This window comes from Akebia trifoliata, chromosome 4 (assembly GCF_017979445.1).
Source record: "Akebia trifoliata isolate Shusen 1 chromosome 4, ASM1797944v1, whole genome shotgun sequence".
NCBI classification, from domain to species: Eukaryota; Viridiplantae; Streptophyta; class Magnoliopsida; order Ranunculales; family Lardizabalaceae; genus Akebia; species Akebia trifoliata.
The window spans coordinates 23,802,412-23,826,633 of NC_141378.1; the positions used below are offsets into that span (position 1 = coordinate 23,802,412).

Consider the following 24,222-nt stretch of genomic DNA (forward strand, 5'->3'; position numbering starts at 1 on the left):
AATCTACTTTAAAGGTCATTCTTAATTTATTTTTTTTATTTGATTGAAGTCATTCGGGTTACTTTCACACAACTTTGTTATGACTTTATTGTAGGTTCAATATTTTTGTAGTACAGGGGGATACGTCGTGTTTATCTTGACATTAAGAAGCTGAGAAACGAATGCATTGTGGAGTATGGAGGAGTTGCTTGCATGAAATGGATCAAGACTAATCATTTTGATTTGATGTTCTTAAATCAACTTTATTTCATTGCTATTTAGGTTATTTCCCATTGTTGGTTGAATTGAAAGAACAACTTATAAGGGATTTTTTATGCATCTTCTATATGAGATTTTTAGTCTTGAGCATGTCTGGGATTTTTTATGAATATTGTATATAAGATTTTTTATGCAATAGCACCTATGCTAGTAGAAAATGTGCAAAAGAGTCTACTTACGAGTTTTTTTTCTTCCAATAAGGCTTTGTTTAGTTTGCAGCATTTAGTATTCAGGAAAATACTTTTAGCCTTAAATAAATGTCAAGTAACAACAAAATATATTTTTTTTAAATGTTGTGAATCTAATATGAACAAAAATTCTTTCTTTTGTATAAGTTTTTTTTTTTATTAGTGATCCATAGGCCTTCCTGCAAAAGACACATAAAGGATTTTTTATGCATCTTGTATATGAGATTTTTTATAATAGGACTTTTAATAAAACAAGAGATACTAAAATCTCAACAAATCTCCAAAGATATCAATCTCACAAAACCTATGGAAACAAAAACTCATTTTCAATTAATCAAATGCAAGACTTATAAAGAAAAAAAGCAATGTAAATCATCTAAAGAAGATCAAGCATTACAAGTAAAATGGATCCATAATATACCCTAAGTAGTATATATCAAGTGGTTTTGAATGATTACTTTAAATACAAATTACAAAGATTATAAATATCTATTCTAGTTCTCAATTTCTAATTTATCTAATTTTTTATTTTAAATTAATACAATGATCTACAATATTGTCACAAAGATCTTCGATTTTTTTTCCTTCTGAATTTCTTTACCATCCTCTATGTTTGTTGATGCATTAGTCTTCAACTCCTTATCCCACATGAAAAATTCGCAATTATTTTTTTCCTACTAAAAAAAAATTCACATAAGAAGACATAGTTTGAGAAAAAAAATTCACTTTAAACTACATGTTGATTCAGTACAAATAAATTAAACAAAATCTTACAATTGGTTTAAGACAATAATAAAAAAAAAATTCTTTTATTTACATTTTTGTTTGATATGGTAGTTATTAATTTGCAAGGTCCACACCCACATTTACATCATTTTAGTTTATCCATCAAAATCCAATATCCATAATTATTGTCAGTTCTAACCTAGAAGAAACAGAGAAAAGAATTCATAAAGTTTCAATAATTTCTTATCAAAGCCTATGTTATATAATTAAAATTTACTGCATTTGGACATTTAAGATAATGACGATTTGAATTTCTTGAAGTTCCTGAAATGCATACTTGACAAATTCCTTTGCCATAAGCACATGAAATTTTTATTTCCATCGATATCTCAAACACTTGAGAAGATAATATGAAAAAAAAAGAAAAAAAAAAAAGAGAGTTGGGTAAACATCATAAAACACTAACCAACATGAAAAATTAAAATGAAATATTACAACTACTGACTAAAAAACTCAAAATAGATTATTGAATTTCCCAGACATGCCCAAGACTAAAAAATCTCATATACAAGATGGAGCTGACTTTCCATAGATTTCAAGAAGACTCACAATTCTCTTCTTAATACAAATGAGGTATATGTATGTCATTATTATGACAATTTTTGCATTATCTACTTCAGTTTTAACTTAGACACAGACTGATTTTGCATAAACATCGTCACTTTACTTCCCTTGTAGCTCGTCTTTTTTTTTTTTTTTCTAGTAGATGATATTATGTATTTATTGACAAAATATATGGCCGCTTGGTCCACCATCATTTTGCGTGGTTGTGGGTATGTATGTTTGTGGGCATGCATGTTTGTTTACACCATGCATGTTTATTTCTGATCAGAAAAGTTACGAGGACAATATTGACAAAATATACGACCAAGAATTCATCATCCTACTGAAAAATAATCTTACATACACGTGGCTAGTTATTGATCTGAATTGCATAACCAGTGGACTAACTCTTGGATTTTGTAAAGAAATCATGTGAAAATTTCTTATTATTTAATTTGTAAATTCTAGTCCTGATCATAAACATTTTAGGTCCTTGATGATTAATTAAGATGGCCTTCTTCAAGGCCTATAAGAAGCCAAGCAATTTTAGGAAAATAGGAAAATTTGATAAATGGAAAAATATGAGGTGTATGCTTCATACGTGTATTATCTATTCGATTTCAAAAATCTGAATACCTAATATAGATGAAAGTTATTTTTATTTGCTTATACCACAACATGAGAATTAAAAGATTGAAATCATAGGCAACAAAATAATTATCTTAGAGCATTTCTAACTAAGCTCTAAATCCTCAACATAGAGATTTGCTAATGAGAATCGTACTCCAAGATATTTTAAAAAGGGTCTATATTCTACAAACCATATTTTTAGTCTTCAAATAAATTTGATATTAGTTATGTCTTTTATACTTTTCAACTGTAATTTTATAAAATTAATATAACTTTCAATATACAAATCCAACTTTTATTTATCTCAAATATCTCACAAATGTTGAACAAATATAGGGAGGAATCAATGAAGCAATTAGACAAACAGCCAAGAAATTAAATATAGCACAAACTAATCTCTAGTCCAATCTCTTTTTAAACAGGTCCAAAATTTGGTTGATTCGATAATTATCCCTTAAATGTAATCCAAGATAATAATCTGGGAATGAATAAAATAAGAAACATTGATATTGCTGATTTAAAATACACATACAAAGTTACAATGGAAAAACACATTGGCAACGGAAATTGTCCATCGACAGATTTGAGATTAGTATAAGAAAGATTAGATAAATAAACTGAGAAATCAAGGATTTGATTAGGCAAACCACCAAGAAATTATGAAGTTGTTTTCATAAAGAAAATATAAGATAAAATAGTTGAAGATTCTTACCTTACATGCACAAAACAGAGTTTTCCACTATTGAATCTCTTAACAAAATTTTCAAATATTTGGAGAAATACCCATTAAAGAAACAGAGAAGAAATTGCACGAAAGTGCCACTTGGGGTGTTAAATAGAGCATTTTCATGGGAAAAATGGGGTTTTTCAGTTAAGTTTAACAAAGCCCATGAAGGAGAAACAACAAAAAATGCTCCTTTAATGCGTCTAAGAAGGATTTTGAAGGAATGATTTGGGTTTTTTAAGTAAGAAAACATATCTAAAATATAGAAATTCGGAGAGAAACCAAGCAATATTGAGAGATGTAGGAGTGTTGTTTTTGCTGAATTTTTTTGGGGGATTTGAGTGATTTGGTTTGTTGAATAGATCAGTAGCTAAAGTTGTTATGCCATTTAATGCTGCAATGTGGACTTCTTTAATGAAGAAATCGAGTTCCCGACATTAACAAAGTAGGTTTTAGCAAAAGAACTGTACAGTGAGAATTATAACAGAAACACGATCTCAAAATATATTTGTTTTATTATAAAAGAATCTACTATTTGAAGTAAACTATGCAAAATACCTGTTTGTCTAAATTAGAAATCGAGTTCTTCAAGTCCGTCGTCGTCGTCTGAGATGAGAGAAGAGAACAATGGAGATGAAGAGGATTAGGACATCAACGTTGATCCTATTTGAATTAATTTGTACGTCTTTAGATCCCATCGTCGTCGTCTTCTGAGATGGAAAAAAAGAGAACAATGGAGATGGAGAGGGTTCGGGCATCAACGGCATCGGATTTGAAGGAATTTCTAATGGAGAGGGTTAGGGCATCGTCAATGGAAAATAGAGAAGAAGTAGATTTCCTGGATTTTTTGAGTTGGATGATTTTGGGGAGGTGTTTGCAATTACTCATAGTTTCAACTGAACCTCTAGGCACGTGAGTTTATTAGTCTTTGGATGCAACCTGCGCCATCCATCATCTTTTTATCCAACGGCTGTGTTGATTTGTGGATATATGAGTACTTTATGTGTATATGGATCCCGACCCTATTTTATTAGCGCAAAAATGCAACAACCAGATTTATTTATTTTTTCAAATCACATAAACAAATCTTGTCTTGTTCTAGTTGATCACTTCATAATCCAAAAATTGAATTCTAAAATTGGATTATGGCAAGGATTACATTCTAAAAACCTGAAGCAAACAACTCTCAAGAATTCGAGCTTAAGATACTTTTGACTTCTCAAATTCTGTAATTTAACGCTGTGCTTGGATTGAGAGAACTGGAGAGAAGAGAGAGAAAATAAAGGAATTTCTCTCATTTCTCTTGTTTGGATTGTTAAGTGGTGAAAGAAGAGAAAAGAATCTAAGAGAAAGAGAAAAAAAAAAGGTGAATTTTCTCCATCCAAAAGTGGAGATAAATCCTGATAAAATATTTTATAATTTCAACTCTGTCCATAAATCTCTTTAAAAATATTTTAAAGTTTCAAAATTATCTCAATTTTTCTCCTTTGATTCAAACAAGGTGCACAGAAATTGAGTTCCTCTTTTCTTCTCTTAATGGATTTCTCTTCTCTCAATTGAAACAAAACCTAAGAGTCGGACAGAAGCATCACAAAATGCTCCAAGTATATCAAAAAATTCTCATACTGTTAACGAATTAAATCGGCATATTAATGGTTGCCAATTAAATTGACAAATTATCCGATTAATCAATGATTCCTCAATTAATCATATGGAACATGGTTTAACATTTTTTTCCCTTCTTATCAAGAAGATAATATCTTTAGAGAGGTTGAAAACAATGGATTTTGGTGAGAAATCCAAAAGCATGTTTTGCATAACCTCTGAAAAAAAAAAATTATGAAACTTTTTCGAATTTACCGATTTGAACCCCCAACCACACCGAATAATTAACAAATCTGAACATGTTACCATGACCTGAAGTGACCAACATAAACTGGAGACTGACATGCCAATCTCCTATGTTAAGGAACATGAGGTTGGCCTTCGGCCAAGATGTTTCAATTTCAATTGAAATCAGACCAAAATACTGAATATATTTTGGTATTGTCAAGGTGTCCTAGTCGAACAAATTCTCAAATTTTTTTTTGCCAGACCTAGACATTGCCTTGAGATGACATTTTAAAACTTCCAGCAAAAAATGAGCCCTTTCTTACCTGCAAGAATCTGAACAGCGCTCACATAGCTTATTCTTCCAAAAAAGCACAATATCTATCCTTTTCAGACAAATCCGCAATTGAAGGCAACAGATTTTATAAGAAACTTGTCAACATTTGGTGAGCTGTTAATTAATCGATGAGCAGCAACCCCAGTATGCTATTACAGAAAAACGAAACAAAAATCCGCTAAGAATTTGAGGAAATCCTAATAGCTCTGGAGTCCCTCCAACAGAATCCAATCTCATTCTTGTTCATCCTGTAAAGATAGTACAACATAATTAATGCTTTTTCTACACATGATCATATACTAGTTCTTGAATAACTGTAACGAAAAAATAAAGAGAGCTGTTATTGACACCACAACTTTTACTTATCACAGTTCTATTTCTTAAATTATTTCACAACCTAGTTAAAGACTAAAACACACAATTCAAACATTACGAAAGTTTCGATTCAGGTTATTACCTCAATATTACAAAGATTATAACACATTCAAACAATTTCAGCAGTTGTTTACAATTAGGATTAAGCTCATATAAAATTCTAAATCTAACCATCAGAAATCTAAACAGGAACCCCAACTTTTACTGTTTCTCAACCATTGACTTAAAAAATTATTATTATTATTATTTAAAGTGGGGTGTAATAAGTAAAAGTTGGTGTTCCAATAGAAGCTCTCAAAATGATATACAGCCATGATTAGGAAATGATAAATCAAAAGAATGTAATCTGACAAGATACAGACATGTAATGAAATTCTAAAACACATCAAATCAAGGAGTCCCCAAATATGAGATTTCCTATGTCAGTAAAATGTGTAAGGAAATGTAAGAGCATCTGCAGGGGAAAGTTAGTGGACATGTTAGTGTCAGAAGCTAAAATTTAGCCATCAAAATAGCTCCAACAGACAAGTTAGTGGACATGTTAAGGATGTCAGATGCTAATGTATGTGTTAACTGTCGCTAGCAGTTTGGCTAGCCACATCAGCTTACTAATGTGTTAGTTTTGAAAACAATAGTCAACAATGACTATTTTATTAGTTTAAAATTTTAAAAATAACCAACACTTACAAAAATGGGCTAAGTAAATTCACTTGTTAAAAATGGGCTAACATCTGATGAAGGTGCCTACGTGGCATCTTTAACTTGTAGATTTTAATAGCTCCATTGGAGATGCTCTAAGGCTTTTTAAAATGGTGATGATCCAAGAGATTAGTCTGTCAATGACAGTTTTGATCATCATTTCTATTTCCCTAACGGGTATGACAGAGATCGATTCTAAGCCATGATTTAGGTAATCAAGGCACTATGACCTCTGATTCTGGTTGGCAATTACCTAGGGGAAGAATCATCTCAAATCTCATTTGATGAACTCAGTCAATGCAAATGCTTTGCCTCCCGTATTCATTTAAGTCCTGGCTTCAAACTTGGTGTCAAACCATGAATGAACCATGATTGCTAAAGTTTCTACTCAACCTATTTAGACTCACAACATCAATCAATCTGAACCCATCATAACAATCTGATTCAAGACCTTTGACAATGGTCAATAGTCAACATATAATATTTTCTCAAACATGCATGCCACAACAGATATTTCATTAAATAATCATAGATACAGTTGCAGCGACTGCCATGATAGAAGTTTTCAACAGAGACACTAAGTTACAATGCGTAACAATCAATGTTTTAAAAATCGGACCGGTTGTTGACCCGTGTGATTGACCTGGTCGCTCCAAAGTGGTCCGACCAGCAGGGTCAATTCGGTCAGACCCAAAAATGAAATATTAAGTAAATATTTTTGGTATATTCCTAAAATAAGGTACAAAAATAGTATATTCCATCAAAATACAAACTCCTCAAAGAAAACCCCTTACAAATCTACATCCAACTTTACACCAATAAAACAAAAAACTCAGAACTAACAAAATCATATTCACCAAATTGTGGAGGCGTATGTTAAAAATCACCCAAAAGTCGTACCAATCCTCTCACAAACCCGACCAGGCAAACTGGTTGAATCGAGTGGGCTAACTGGTTTTTTAAAAATTGGGTTTTTTTGGTCAACTCGACCTATAGAAGCTAGCAGGTCTGGTCCAACCAGTCCGACCAGCCGCTCGAATCTGCTTTTTAAAACACTGGTAACAATTCAAAGTGAAAATCCACAATTACCTGAGAAGCAGGAATGTCTGAAACTTTAGGAGGAGTCCACTTTGGAGGAAACCCGCCAAATTTGTGAGAACACTCAGTATATGCCGATCCAATACCTATACCAGAACCAAAAGCTAGAGATGTCCATCGAGTTACAGGGCTCCCTGGTTTTACAAATCAGAAAATCAGAATAGTTTGATAAACTCAATATTATAATACTAGTCATAGCACTAGCAGACTGAAATTTCTTTACAAACTGTTGATTAAAGAATTAGTATAATATAGATTTTAAGTACGAATTTATTTGGATATAGACTATAAACACACAGGGCGAACAGCATTCAGCAATATTGTTTGATGCATACCACTTTTTCCAACTAAGTGCTAGTGAGAATGAGATCAATGTCTAGTTCTATGATGTATATTTCAAAGTAGTCACAGAGAACTGAAATGTTTCTCTCCTTTAAGTATATGGCACTGAATTAGCGGGGAAAGGCAAATGAATTTACCTTACCTTTTCTTTTCTTTTGAGTTTTGACTGCATTTAGGTGTGTGCAAGAGAGAAAATTGAAATTTCATTTCTTAAAATAGATAGATGTCAAACCAGAATGCTTATTTGAACTAAATGACAGTCCACAAAGCGACATATTGAATTAGGTACATACTATTGTTATATAGTACCTTTGGCCCGCAGCATTTTGTGTCCATTGTTGTTCCCTCCTAAATTTTTATGATTTGGGAAATCTTTTGGAGCTTTTCAGGACATTCAAAGGCAACAATCGATCTGGGACTTTCAGGGGGACAAGTGGAGGGACAGTAAGCTTGAGTTCTCCTTTTTATTGCTACCATAGGGAATTATAGATCTCGGGTTTAATCACCTATGGAAAGGTGGTTGGACTTGATGCATTTTGTGTTCATTGTTGTACCCACCACAATTTCGATGATTTAGGACATCTTTTGGAGCTTTTCAAGATATTCGAAGGCAACAATCGATCTAGGACTTTCGGGGACAAGTGCAAGGATAGTGGGCTTCAGTTTTCCTTTTGTTCCTACCATAGAGAATATAATCAAAGGTCTAATTCACCTATGGCAAGATGGTTGGACTTGATGCATTTTGTGTCCATTGTCGTTCCCTCCACAATTTCTATGATTTGGGACATTTTTTGGAGCTTTTCGGGACACATTCGGTGGCAACAATCGATCTAGGATTTTCGGGACAAGTGGAGGGACAGTGGGCTTGAGTTCTCCTTTTGTTCCTACCATAGAGAATATAGATATGCGGGGTCTAATTCACATATGGCATGCATTTTGCGTCCATTGTTGTTCCCTCCACAATTTAAATGATTTGGGACGTCTTTTGGAGCTTTTTGGGACATTCAAAGGCAACAATCAATTTGAGACTTTCAGGCCAAGTCCAGAGTAAAATGCGCTTGAAGCCATAAGTTTTCCACTGGCAATCCCTAATCCCTGTCTAAGTACCAGAAAAGGACTAGGCCTATGCCCCTTTAGACCAAAAAAAGGCGCTAAAAAAGGATAAAGATAAAGGCATGAAGGGAACAAAAAGGCTAATGCCCACTAAAAATAAAAAGTCAAGTCAAAAGGCCTCCAAAAAGGGGAGCGAATGATCGATTCACCATTGAGAGCATTAACCCCAAAAGGACGAATATTGTGGTGTGGTGTTCTAACAGCGGCAGATCAAACAAGAACTTGATGAGCGAAATCCGCTTACGAAAAAAAAGAAAGAGAGCATTTTTCTATTCCGAAGCCTAGCGTCTCCTGATAACATTATATCACCTTATTCGGATGGACAATGGGTTTGAGTTCTCCAATTGTTGCTACCATAGGGAATATAGATCTAAGGTTTAATTCGCCTATGGCAAGGTGGTTAGACTTGATGCATTTTGTGTCCATGGTTGTTTCCTCCAAAATTTCTATGATTTGGGACATCTTTTGGAGCTTTTTGAGATATTCGAAGGAAACAATTGATCTAGGACTTTCGGGGACAAGTGAAGAGGTTGTGGGCTTGAGTTCTCCATTTATTCCTACCATAAGGAATATAGATTTGAGGTCTAATTCTCCAATGGCAAGGTGGTTGGACTTGATGCATTTTGTATCCATTGTTGTTCCCCCCACAATTTCTATGATTTAGATCATCTTTTGGAGATTTTTGGGATATTTGAAGACAACAATCGATTTCGGACTTTCAGAGACAAGTGGAGGGGCAGTGAGCTTGATTTCTCCATTTGTTCTACCATAGGGAATATAGATTTGAGGTCTAATTCACATATGGCAAGGTGGTTGGACTTTTAAAAAAAAATCAACACTTTTAAGTGTCGATTTAGTATTGTTTTGATAATTTTTTAAAACTTGTTACTATTTTGATAAATAATTTAAAATATAGGTTTTTTTTATAATTTTCCCTAATGTAAATGCAATTATATTATATATGATGGGAAAATGACAAGAATTAAAGTTTTACATATTCCAAAACTATTGATATTTTTACCGATATATATATTGAGGTTTTCAAGTTTGGATTTTGGATTCAAAGACTGGAAAGTATCAGTCCCCCAGTTAAAAATAAAAAGGAAAGGTGGGTTACAGAACGAATACATCTACAAAGGATTTTAAAGGAATTATTACAAGTTGGATGCTTCTTAGAGTTTTAAATTAGTTTGGAGTTGTTTTTTAGCAGGATTAGAGTGTAATTAAGGGTATTTTATATTATAATTCAATTTTAAATAAAATTAGATTATAGTTACGATTATTTCTTTTTCTACAATGCAACTTTAGTAAAGACTCATGGACAATAAGTAAATTATGATTAATTGACAAGAAAAAAAACATATAGAGATACACCCTTATGCCCTGAGTTCCCACCTTCATCCCATAAGTGGAAATAACTAGAGGGTCAGCATGTGAAGAGATATCTCCTTGATAACAACAGGAAGGAAGAATGACCTGACCATGAGAAGAAGATAGGCGAAGTGGCCAGGCAATGATAGCATAACAGAATACCCATTAGGGCTTCAATCCCATATAGCCCTATATAAAGTTGAATAGATAAATTAGACGCATGTTTTTGGCCCAAATATTTTGGATGAGGCATAGATGACGATGATATTGATAGATCCCATGTCAGTTTTCCACCAATTCCTTGGACATTGTGATCTCTTTCCTCATGCTACATTAAAATTCTAAAAATGTTATAAGAATCGATGTTCTCTTTGTTATCACTTTGATCATTCTCAATTTCCTTTTTTCCCCATTCTTTTTCAATCAATTAAGTTTGTCGGGGGGGGGGGGGGGGGGGGTTATCTAGTAGGATATTCAAAATGATGCATCGTGTTCTTCACATTAGTAACAGCTCTATGCATTTGTCTCCTTTGGCTTGTCCCCCTCTCTTATTTGGTGTGGTCATCTTCAATGGATTTCCACGCAGGAAATTTGTGAATAGTGACCCAATTATTTAATTTTTTCGCAAAGAAATTATAAATTCATTGCTACCAAAAAAAATATCTTCTTATCTTAATCCATGAAGTAAATTTAGATTAATTAAAAAAGAGTACAGAAGAGAATTACCTTCATACCAAATACCAAAATAAATAAATGAAGTACACTCTTTAGAGATAAAATCTGCTTGTGTATACATATGAAACGTTAACTTTAAATACAATATCTGAAATGTGGTCACATATTTGCATGACTTCACAGATCCAAACCCTATCCAGAATCCCATAAAATAATATTTCTCAAATCCACTTTCATCTACTAGAGGACGATCGTAAGATTCTTGAAAATGTCAACTCTCCCAAAGAAAAGATCATAAAAAAAATCTAAAAGTGTATGACTAATAACATATGGAAAGCGTTATCCACATATATCTTTAAAAAGAGGGGGAAATTCTCCCAAGCATAGTCATAAATTCTCCGAATTTTCCCAAAAGATCATAAAATTATCCGAATAAGAAACAACCGCTTAAATCGGCAAATCAATGAAATTATCAACAATTAGTCACCTAATAGGGCAACATTTTTACCCTTCAACCTTGAATTTTTTATCTTTATGGACCTGTAAATCTCAACAAAAAAAATTAAGGCTCTTAGGGAGGTTGAAGATGATAGATTTAAGGAAAAGTAATTGCCGAATCCGAATTTGACTACTATGCTCATAAGCGCGCTTAACTTTCCTCAATATCAACAAAACAGCCCCTAAGTTATTGATCGATACCTCACTAAATTGAATTTAACGTCTTGTTTTCCCCAAAAAACTATTACAAGACATGTTTATGTGATCAATTACTTGTGGATCAAGATTCCAAACAGACGCATAAATAATGAAAAAAATAAAAATTAATTGATAGAGATGATACATGGGAAATTAAAATCAAAACCCTAGAAGAAGAAAAAGGGAAGAAAAAAAAACTCACTGAAGAGGAGGAGACCAGCGAAAGCTCCAGCCAAAGAAGAGTAGAAAAATCGACGAACCGTTAGATCGAGACAAGCGTCCCACTTTGCATTCAGATCGAGATGTGGAGGCGGAGGAGGGATTTCATTATTTTCCGCCATTTCAATATAATTCTAACCCTAATTTGTTGTTCTTCTTCGATCCACAGAGACACAATGTGATAGAGACGAGGGTTTGTTCGTGAGCCCTAATACATGAACACAAATGGTGGACATGCGCCGATTTTTGCCACTCAGTCCAGTATACAACTCGAGCGATTGCGAGTCTAATAGTAAGATTCGAGTCGGGGTTGAACTCAGTTCCCAACCAGTTTTGGTGTCATTTTCGAAGACTGGTTAAGGTAGCACGTGGCCAAATTTGATTAAATTTTATTAATTTAATTAGTTAAGCAAGCAAGCTCTTAATTTTAAAGGAAGATTTTGTTCATTATCCAAAGGGAACACCGGGCCGTGGCCAAGTAGGCACCAAAAACGATGAAAACTTTTGGACAGGCTTAAAATGGCTTCAAGATTATAATTGGAATAAAATTTTACAAAATATTTTCTGCTGAGAGAAAGTAAGGTGTTAGTTATCGTTTCAAAACGCGGTTTTCATTGCGTTTGCGGTGAAAAACTATGATTTCACTCGTAATTACCATTTGATAAAAATAGTGTTAAAAATCTGCGGTTTGTAATTGTGTTTTGAAACGCAAAATGGAGAAGCTCGATTGAAACGCTTTTTTAATCGCATTTGTGGGGGGATAAAACATCGAATAAACGATTGAAGTGAAAAGACGATTTTGCCCCAGCCCCTTTACTCTATTTTCTTCAACAGAAGCTTTCACAGATCTCACCTCTCTCTCTCTCTCTCTCTATCACACCTCTCTCTCTATCTCACGGTCTCTCTCTCTCTGCTTATATTTGTTTCTTTTTTGTCTAGAAGCCTCTCACACAGTTGCGCACAGCTGTTCAGTCTCGATCTTGCAAAGATCTCTCCGTCGTGAAGCTCTCTCTCTCTGTCGAGCCCCACATAGATCTGCGTGTAGCCGGAGTTCCACTTCGTCTCTTCTCTCTCGACAAACAGCGGAATCAAACAGGATTTGTGGTTCGATTTTTCTAACCCTATAAACATGGAAGTTTCAGATTTTTTTTTTTTAATTTTAGGGTCTACTTTGATTATAGTTGTGATTATTATTTTGTTGATTATAGTTTTGTGCAAATTTCATCTCTTCTCTCTCGACAAACAGTTGAATCAAACAAGATTTTTGGTTCCATTTTTATAACCCTATAAACATGAAAATTTCTGAATTTTTTTTACCAATTTTAAGGTCTAGTTGATTATAATTTTGTTATTTAAGCAAATTTCATAATTTTTTTTTTTTTTATCAATTTTATTCAATTTGGTTTGATTTTTCTAACCATCTAAATATGGATCATAATTTTTTTTTTTTTTTTATCAATTTTAGGGTCTAATTGATTATAGTTTTGTGCAAATTTCTGAATTTTTTTTTATCTATTTTATTTTATTTGGTTTGATTTTTCTAACCCTATAAACATGGAAATTTTAGAACTTTTTTTTATCAATTTTAGGGTCTACGTGATTATAGTTTGGTTATTTAAGCAAATTTCAGAATTTTTTTTTATCAATTTGGTTTTATTTTTATAACCATCTAAACATGGAAATTTCATAATTTTATTTTTATCAATTTTAGGGTCTAATTGATTATAGTTTTGTGCAAATTTCTGAATTTTTTTTTATCAATTTTATTTAATTTGGTTTAATTTTTCTAACCCTATAAACATGGAAATTTCAGAATTTTTTTTTATCAATTTTAAGGTCTACGTGATTATAGTTTTGTTATTTAAGTAAATTTCATAATTGTTTTTTATCAATTTTATTTAATTTGGTTTGATTTTTCTAACCCTATAAACATGAAAATTTCAAATTTTTTTTTTTGATCAATTTTATTTAATTTGGTTTGATTTTTCTGACCCTATAAACATGGATATTTAAGAAAAAAATTTTTATCAATTTAGGATCTACGTAATTATAGTTTTGTTATTTAAACAAATTAAAGAATTTTTTTTCTCAATTTTATTTAATTTTTTGTAGGGTTTGGGTTTCTTAAGGGTTTATTATGTGGGTGTGTTTATTATTTACATATTCATGGTTGAATTAAATAGTCATGCATTACAATAGTTAGCTTCAAGAGTTTCTGAAATTCCAATAAAGGCTGGATTCATAATAGTAGCATGATTCATAATGTAAGGTTTGCTCGAGTAAGGACTGGATTTTAGCTTTAAGCAAAAGAGTCCTTAGTGGCAGTCTTACAAAGTTTTAAAGTTTGAATATTTGAATCATGTTTGTTGGATGTTGTTGAATTGTGATGGTTTTTTTTTAAGTTTGAACTGGATCATGTTTGTTTGATGTTTGTGTTTGGTGGTGGTTGTCGGTTGTCGTTTGTTTTTGAATCATGAATGTTTTTCTTTATCTTACACATGCACACATGCACATCAATTACTGTACTCTGTACAGTCAAAGATTGAGAACACAGGGATCCCTTATCGTGGGACTGAGAACTGTGCGTTCTTCCGACTATCTATAGGATAGCCTGACATTGCCTCCTGATTTCTCTCTTTAATTATACATTGTGCAAAAATCAAAATATATATGTGCGCTTCTCTTTAACTTACACACGCACACACACGTCAATTACTATATTCTGTACAGTCAAAGATAGAGAACATAGGGATCCCTCACCGTGGGACTGAGAACAGTATTTTTATTGTTCTTACTTATTTCGTTATTTTTTTTTTGTTTGTGAAGTAAAGATTTTACAAAAGATTGATGATGAGATTGAAGTAGAATATAATATGTTTTGTTCCATGCACTATTGTTGTTATTACCATTGACAGATGAAAGATAACAATTCAAAAAGTGCGAAAGCAGATTGGACACCCAAACAACATAAAGTTTGGGTCGAGATATGCTATGAATTAATTAAAAAGGAAAGGAGACCACATAAAGTACTTGATAAGATCGGATATGAAACATTGGTGAAGGAGTTTAAAAGGATAACCGGCGTTTACTATGATAGAGGGCAAATGAAAAATAAGTGGGATAGACAAAAAAGACTTTGGGAACATTGGAATAAGATTTGCACAAATACTAGCGTCTCTTATGATGTTGAGACTGGTATATTAGATGCAAGTGTGAGGAGTGGTGGGATGGGTGGTTAGAGGTATATTTTTTTGTTACTTCTTTATTTTATTTATTAAAATTTTTTTTATTTCTTTTATATATAATTTAGAATTTTTATTTTTTAAAGCATCATCCAAAAGATGTAATATTTCGATCGAAGCCTTTGATGTTTGCGAAGCAATTAGATGTAATATTTGGAGGCACACATGCTACTGGTAGCCGGATGTGGTCGCCTGCATCTGGTACAATGCCATCTACATCAGTAAACCAACCAGATAATCTTGATGCGGATAATCTAGAATATGTCATGGAGACCTTGTCCCCGGAGTCTCAGACACCTCTGGACTTTACTCCTGATGATGCTGATGAGTTGGGGATGATACTACCGCTACTGTACCCCCACCCACAGATCCTATTCGACGTAGAAGTGACGATACTCTACAACCTCAGGGTCGTAGGCAGAAGATGACTACTGCTATGCGAATTGGCCAGTCATTGGAGAAGCTCGTAGATGCAGTTAACAATCAAACATCTGCTTCTATCAATCTTACTCCTGTTAAGAAAGACAATATTCAAGAGTCAATCGACCTTTTAGACCAGCTAACAGATGTAACCCCCAACAATGATCTTTATCATTTTGCGTTGAAGATGTTTATGAAGAACAAACAATTCAGAGAGATTTTTTGTGGGTTACGATCAACAGATATTCGTCTTAGGTGGTTAGAGAACGAGATGACTGATTATCTAGCTGGGAGAGATTTTTAGACATTTTTTCATGTTATTTTTATATTATATTGGTTTTGGGATGCACCTATAGGGTGCAATACACTTGGTTACTTTTATATTTATGTTGGTTTGATGATGCACCTATAGGGTGCAATATATATTGGTTACTTTTTGCACTAATATGATGTAATATACTCTGTTAGATAGATATGTTAATTTTTGTTAGACGTATATTATATTTTTTGTTAGATGGATATTATTTGCACTATTGAATGTTTATTGTGATTAATATTGTGGATAATGAGTTTTGTTGTATGTGGTGGATATCATTTTATTATGTATTGTAAGTTGGGTGTATATACAACTAATATGGATCCATAAATAGGTCAAATGGATTCAAATGTTGATACCACAAATACTGTTAATACGACTGATACCATGGATTCAAATGATGATACCAATAATACTATTAAGTCAAGTGTTTTAAATATAGCCACGAGAAGAGTCATCCTAGGTTCTTTATTTTATTGTGAGAATATCTTAGATAGGGAGGAACATAGTAATTGTCCGTTCAAGGGGATTGATTTTGTGCGAAAAACGTTGAATGATAATATGACGTGCCACTCATTGTTTATAATGGAAAGCCATGTATTTGTGAATTTATATTTCATTTTGGAGGAACGGGATCTACTAAAGATGCAACGATATATTACTATTCAAGAACAAGTAGCGATGTTCCTATTGATAATAGGACATAATCAAGGACAAAGAGTAATTGTAGATTGTTTGTTCATTCACTTGAAACGGTTAGCAAGTACTTCAACATAGTTTTTTTGGCGATATTGAACTTGTCAATGTCCGTAATTGTACCTCCCGACCTCAATGAAGTCTCTCCGCACATCCGTAACAATCCTCGTTTTTTACCATATTTTAAGGTAATTTCTTATATACATACACTTTAAATATATTTATTTTATTAATGTTTATAGATTAATATAATTAAAAAATATGTAGGATTATATTGAAGCGATAGGGGGTCAAATCCACTTGCAAGCCTGTAAAATGATCGTACACCACACACACGTAGCTAGCAAACAAGTAAACGAGGCAACACGAGGCAAAGTCCGGAGGCAACTTTGTTGATATAATATTGAATTACACGGTGCAACGCGTTACAAAAGCAATAGATGCGTTACAAGCAAATGATGATCCTATGACATGCGGGACTTCCACGGAGCTGGGCTTCAAGGGTTTCAACAACGTGGGTGTAGGCCGGGGATTGGGATAGCGCTGACACCCTTCCTACAAAGTGTATGCTAAGTCTTTACTAGATTTCCAGAAGGAAACATCAAAAGTAGAGGCCGGTCATACTCCCTTATTACGAAAATGCCACTAAGCTAACAAGTGTGCCTTGGCACGGGGCTGACACGTACCCTAAGCTAACAGATATGCCCTGGTACGGGGGCTGACATAGCTTCATAACGAGCCTTACATAGAATTACATGGGTGCTCCCGGGTGACTCCAGGGCGAGCTACACCTAAACTCTAGGTGTCAGAGTACATGGCCGTTACAGTCTCCCCTACCTATTCTGCAGACGTCCTCGTCGCATTGTCCTTGACAAACTCTTCAATCTTCTGCTTGAATGGTTGTAGGTTCTCTGCTCTTTCTCAGGTGGCTTCACATTCTGGCAAGTTCTTCCATGTGACAAAGTACTCCATGTGCTGCTGCTTGCTTGAACTGCTGCTGACTTGACGCTCGGCGAGAACTTGGTCGACAACACGTTCCGGCTGGATTGTTGAACGAGAAGGTGAACGTGTTGGAATGCTGCGTGCTGGATCTGCATGGAATGGCTTGAGACAGCTGGCATGGAAGACAGGGTGGATGTTGCGTAACCAGTGCGGTAACTTCAGCTTGTAGGAGACCTTGCCAACTCGAGAGAGGATAAGCATTGGACCTTCATAACGCTGTAGTAGTCCCTTGTGTGCTTGCTGTACTCGGTTGAACCTTCTCAACTAATCTGTCTTGAGTAGAACTAAGTCACCAACTTTGAAATGATCTGGTCGACGATGTTCATCAGCCCATTTCTCCATCCGCTTCGACGCTTTTTCAAGGTAAGATCTGGCAATTTCATTATTGTCATGCCAAAACTTAGCAAACTTGTACGCCCTTGGACAATGTCCCTGATATCCTGAAACAATAGTATGAGGAGTTAAAGGTTGTTGGCCAGTAATAAGTTCAAAAGGACTCTTGTTGGAGGAAGAGCTCTTCTGAAGGTTGAAACAGAAAGTGCGACATCAAGTAGATTCGCCCAATCCTTTTGGTTGGCAGTGACAAAATGCCTGAGATACTCCTCCAACATGGCATTAAATCTTTCAGTCTGCCCATCTGTTTGAGGATGTCCGCTGGTCGAAAAGTCAAGCTGAGATCCAAGTAATCTGAACAATTCGGTCCAGAATCTCCCTGTAAATCTTGAATCTCTATCGTTGACAATGTTCTTGGGCACACCCCAATACTTGATGACATGCTTGAGGAACAAGTGTGATGTTTCTTCTACTAAGCAATATGTCGAGGTCGGTATAAATGTAGCATATTTGGAGAAACGGTCCACAACCACAAGGATGGATCCATACTCTGCAACCTTCGACAAACCTGAGACAAAGTCCATAGAAACACTTTCCCAAGGCCTTTGGGGGACTGGAAGCGGTTCCAGCAGCCCAATTGGTTTGTCGCGCTCGATTTTGTCTTGCTGGCAAATGAGGCAGGTCCTCACATAATCTAACACATCATCACGAATGTTCGGCCAGTAGTATCCTCGCTCCAAGAGAGCTAATGTGCGGCGCCAGCCCGGATGGCTAGCCCATGGAGTGTCGCGACACTCTCTCATTAGTTCTCATCTTAGCCCGTCCGCACGTGGAACAAACATGTGGCTCTTAGTGGTATATAACAACCCATCACGAATCCAGAAACGGCGTGCTTTCCCCTTCTGTACCATGTCCAATATGGCCTTTGCTTGGGGATCACTGTTCAAACCATCATGAATTCTCTGCTGTAAAGTGCTGGTAACCTGAGAAACTTGTCGCTGAAGTGTTGCTAGCTCTGCTTTGCGACTCAAGGCATCGGCCACGCTGTTGTTCTTTCCTGGCTTATAATTCAAGGCCAAGTCATGCGAGGAATTTTTGCCAACGAGCCTGTTTCGGTGTCAACTTCTTCTGAGTTAGGAAATGGCTCACTACCACATTATCAGTCTTCACATGAACTTGTGACCCCAACAGATAATGTCTCCAAACTCTCAAACAGTGGAGGACGGCTAACAACTCTTTCTCCTGTGCGGTATAGCGTCTCTCAGCATCATTGAGCTTCCGACTTTCATAAGCAAGCGAATGCCCATCCTGTAACAACACTCCTCCAATAGCAAAGTCAGATGCATCTGTCTGAACTTCAAATGGCTTTGTGATGTCGGGTAGAGCTAAGACTGGGTCTTGCATAACAGCAAGCTTGAGGTCTTCAAACGCCTCATGACACTTGTCCGACCAGGACCAAGTGTGATCTTTCATCAACAGGTCTGTGAGAGGTGTGGCTATTTTGGAATAACCTTGGACGAAACGTCTATAATAGTTCACAAGACCGAGGAATGACCTGAGTTATGTGACAGTAGAAGGGATTTTCCATTCATCAATAGCTCGTATTTTCTCCATGTCCATCCGGATCTGTCCATTACCCACAACGTGGCCAAGAAACATAATCTGCTCTTGAGTGAATGAACACTTCTCTAGCTTCACATACAACTGATTGTCGCGAAGCACTTGGAATACCTTGCGTAAATGTTGAACGTGCTCTTCTAAGGTAGAACTGTATACTACGATATCATCAAGATATACCACAACAAACCTGTTGAGGTACGGTCTGAAGAGGTCGTTCATCAAGGTGTAGAATGTCGCAGGTGCGTTCGTGAGGCCGAAGGGCATGACTAAGAACTCATAAGCACCATACCTGGTAGAACAAGTAGTTTTCGGCTCATCTCCATCTGCAACCTGTACTTGATAGTACCCTGATCTCAAATCCAACTTGGAAAAGTACTTGGCTGCCCCAAGTTGATCAAACAAATCGGCAATCAGTGGAATCGGATACTTATTCTTGACGATAACCTTATTCAGCGCTCGGTAATCTACACAAAGTCGCAATGACCCATCATGCTTCTTCTGGAATAAAACAGGCGCCCCATAAGGTGCCTTCGAAGGTCTGATAAATCTAGACTCCAGAAGTCCATCAAGTTGCTTGCGTAGCTCAGCTAGTTCTGGAGGACTCATCCTGTATGGCCCCTTTGCAGGAGGCTTGGCACCAGGTATTAGTTCGATTTGATGATCAATCGGCCTACGTGGCAGTAGGGTCTTCGGAAGCTCTTCTGGCATAACATCATCAAATTCAGTCAAAACCCGTTTTACCAATGGGGGAGTTCAACTATGGTCCTGATCATCAGGTTCAACTCGCAAGGTAGCAAGAAACGTTTGCTCACCTTTCTTCAACCATTTCTTCAGCTAAAGGGCTGAGATCATCTTTCCCTCTTCTTTACCTGTAGAGAGAGGAATGAAGCTTGGACTTTCACCTAGCAAGCCCAAAGTGTTGGCAAATGGCATCGGAACGGTCCTGTTCTGTCGCAGAAAGTCCATCCCAATGATAACTCGAAACTCATCGAGTGGAACTGCGAGAAGATCTAGCTTACCCTTCCATGGACCTATCTTGATGGCCACAGACTTGGCCGACCCTTGTATAAGAGTGGCATCGGAGTTAACAGCTTTCATACGGCTTGAATCATTTTCGAGCCGGATATTGAGGCGCTTCGCCTCTGCAGGGGCAATGAAGCTATGTGTAGCTCCCGTATCAACCATTGCCTGGGTGGTCTTACCACCAATCTCCACATCAACATACATGAGACCCTTACGCTGACAGATCGTCTTAGTCTCAGAGGTCTGTTTCATTGCATTCAACAGATGCATAACTCCCATATGAGAAGATTCATCCTCATCTTTCTCACTTGAACTCTCGTGACTAGGGTCACTCTGGGAAGCTAACAATGCGTTCAATTTGCTTCTTTGCGGGCAATTGAACGTCTTATGAGGACCACCACACAAGTAACACTGAATCTTGTTGCGGTGATTGTTGGACTGGTTACCGGTGTTCTTCGAAGGGGAGGAATCCCGGTGGGATCTCTTGCTTGGACTGTGTCTAGATCCTCCATTTTTACCTTTGGAAGACCCATGGGTGCGTTCACTCTGCGAAGAGTACTCTTTCGACTGATTGGATACCCTCTTTCTATTCCCATCCACGGGAGAATAGTCTGTCAACCGCTCAGCTGTGGCGATAGCAGTCGTGAGATCTTGCACACGTTGCCTCTGTAGTTCTGTCTGAACCCAAGGCTTAAGCCCTTCTGTAAACGAGAACAGCTTGTCTTTCTCTGACATGTCACGGATATCAAGCATCAAGGCGGAAAACTGCTTGACATAGTCTTGCACGGTACCAGTATGTTGGAGTTGCCTCAACTTCCTGCGGGCAATGAACTCCACATTCTCGGGTAGGAACTGATTCTTCAGCTCCCTTTTGAGGTCCTCCCATGTATCGATGGAGCATTGGCCACTCTCCATCTCGGTGTACTTCGTTCGCCACTATAGCTTAGCGTCACCTGCAAGATACATAGAAGCAGTTGTTACTTTTACCTCTTCTGAATCCGGACGAACTGCACGGAAGTACTGTTCTATATCAAACAGGAAATTCTCGAGCTCTTTCGCATCGTGTGCACCACTGAAGGCGCGTGGCTCGGGGACTCGCAAGCGCGAGGGAGAAGCTTCACTACCGGTAGGCTGCTCGTTACCAACGGCTCTTACCAGGAGGCCTACTTTAGTAGTGAGCTCCGTAATCTGTTCCTGTAACATGGCCATGGATCCTCGGGTATCTTCCTCGAGGTCAGTCATTCTGGTTCTGAACGTCTCGGTTCTTTCCTCCAGCGTGTTCTGGTGGCGATCATCTATTCGCGTAATACCATCAACTATACCGGATAACATACTTATCTTTTCCTCCAATACCTCAATTCGTTTGACATATTGTTCACTCATGTGGTAGTTGGTTGGGAAGAGTCGGCTAATGATTCATGGGTCTTCTTTGAGACATTGAATACTCCCAATTTAAATTTTCCATATCCTCTACTAGGTCTGTATTTAAAAGTTTGTCAATTATATATATTTATATTTAATTCTACAAATAAATTTTTTTTGGATAATAAGTAAATACTATCTGGTAGATGCCGGGTACCCGCTCATGGAAGGTTATCTCGCATCTTACTGAGGTGTTCGATACCATCTACAAAATTATAGGAGGTCACGGGCAAATGGTCGACAAGAAATATTCAATCATTTACATTCTTCACTTCGAAATGTAATTAAACGAACATTTTGGGTTTTGAAGGCAAAATGGCCTATCTTAAAGATGATACGTTCATATAATTTGGACAAACAACGAAACATTGTTGTGGCCTGCATGGTATTGCACAATTTTATCAGAAAACATGCGATTGCCAATGAAGAATTATTCGATTCGAGGAAGAAGGGGCAATGAAAGAGAAAGAAGATGGGATAACTAATCAAGAGTATCCAGTTCTCCCATCAGTAGATCGTTAGAGTCAACAAACAATGAAAATGCATAGGGATTCAATAACTGATGCCATTTTTACTAGCAATCATTGATACATTTTCATATTAAATTTTTTTACTTTATATTGTAATTATAAATACTGTTATTCGATGTTGGAATAAATATTATACTATTTTTAATTATATTTCAAAGATTTTATGCTTATTTATTTATATTTTTTGTGTATGATGAATAGCATTGATGGCAAATTATATGTGACGCCCCGCCAAACGCTAACACAAATCCCAAGACCACCTCGAAGCACTAAGTGGCGTCTCAAAATTTCGGCATGGTTTCCTCTATTTATGTTAGCGTTTCACGGAACTCAAACCTGATAAACCAATTGCAAACAATCCAATATAAAGCAATATATCAACAATGAATAAGAAGCGGAAGACGGAAAATTTTTATGAACATCATAAGCGAGATCATAGTCCTAGCACTGGGTCCTAAACACTATGTACACTTCCTAGGACGAACAAACTCCTAAAGGAAGTAACCCCAATACTCATCGGGTAATGGACACTGGTCGTCGATCTGACCAACCAGATGTTCCTCGACTGATGGCTTAACACTCGCCTCCCCAAGCACCCACTCTACAACTAAAAAAAATGGAAGGAAATGGTGAGTAACAATGGTTACCTAGTAGGTCCACAAACAATTCCTACTAATAACCTTCCTTAACGTGATCGAATAATCATACTGCATCGTTTCAAAACATGCAAGTTTTACAATTGAAACTATGATTAACTGGTACATATGGCTAGGGATAAACAACTAAACAGTTTAAAAGTTACACATAACATCAATCATTTATACTCATTATACATTTGTCATTTTATGCAAATACAATTAACAACATTAAAATAATAGACATGCTTTACAGTTTATAATTCGAAATATAACAACAGATACATAATACAAGTGATGGACTAATGGAATTTGAGCGTTGGGATTCACGACTGGATCGTTCCCAGTCGGGACATGATGTTACTATGTAAATCTGTCTTTTAGTTCCTGATTTTGTGGCTGGTCGTGTCTACCACGCTTGCGAGATCATTTATCCGGCTCAGACGAGCCGTTTGACGTGACCGTAAGCAATGGGTCTCTTTTCGATATGTCAGAACGTTCGACTACTACTAAAGTGTTAGTGATCCAGACGAGCCGTTTGACGTGACCGTAAGCAATGGGTCTCTTTTCGATATGTCAGAACGTTCGACTACTACTAAAGTGTTAGTGATCATTGACTAATCATCTTCGTCTATACCTATCGGGCGTGCATGTGATTCCCAAAATAGCACTCCACTCGTATACGATCACCTTTACAATACACGTTCACTGGTAAAGATAAGAAAGGAATGGATCCGGATTCTAGTTGTGACTCCATTCTCATACGCATCTCATACCACAAACGAGCTTAGTGGTCCTTGCCGTACATCCCAGGATAGTACACCTTTTCTGGATGATGTGACGCACTATCCCTTCAGACATTCACAAACCCTTTAACAGCTCATAAAATAGTTACGTATATATATGATTTTTCATTTAAAACAAAAGCAAAATTAATAGAACAGGGTTGAGAATGGATATCCAGTTCCTACCATACAACTGTGACCACCTGGCCTAAAATAAAAACAGCACTCAGCGCATGCGCTGACATAATCTTAAATAAACATGCAACCCTTTCATTAATAACATGTATATCCTTTCACCAACCTACACACAATAT

The 24,222-nt window shown here is 36.2% G+C and overlaps 2 protein-coding genes across 2 annotated transcripts; both read right to left on the bottom strand.

Moving 5' to 3' along the window:
* Positions 1-5,365: 5,365 nt before the first annotated feature.
* LOC147404546 (MICOS complex subunit MIC10-like) lies at positions 5,366-12,153 on the bottom strand. Its single transcript, XM_086440556.1, has 3 exons — positions 11,868-12,153; positions 7,460-7,602; positions 5,366-5,544 (listed from the first exon to the last, which is right to left on the bottom strand). Exons 1-3 carry the CDS (start codon positions 12,004-12,006, stop codon positions 5,530-5,532), a joined length of 297 nt encoding a protein of 98 aa, XP_086296682.1. The 5' UTR covers positions 12,007-12,153; the 3' UTR covers positions 5,366-5,529.
* Positions 12,154-19,453: 7,300 nt separating this feature from the next.
* Positions 19,454-21,919, bottom strand: LOC147404547 (uncharacterized). Its single transcript, XM_086437859.1, has 5 exons — positions 21,524-21,919; positions 20,752-21,214; positions 20,383-20,655; positions 19,958-20,214; positions 19,454-19,843 (listed from the first exon to the last, which is right to left on the bottom strand). Exons 1-5 carry the CDS (start codon positions 21,917-21,919, stop codon positions 19,454-19,456), a joined length of 1,779 nt encoding a protein of 592 aa, XP_086293985.1.
* Positions 21,920-24,222: the final 2,303 nt, after the last annotated feature.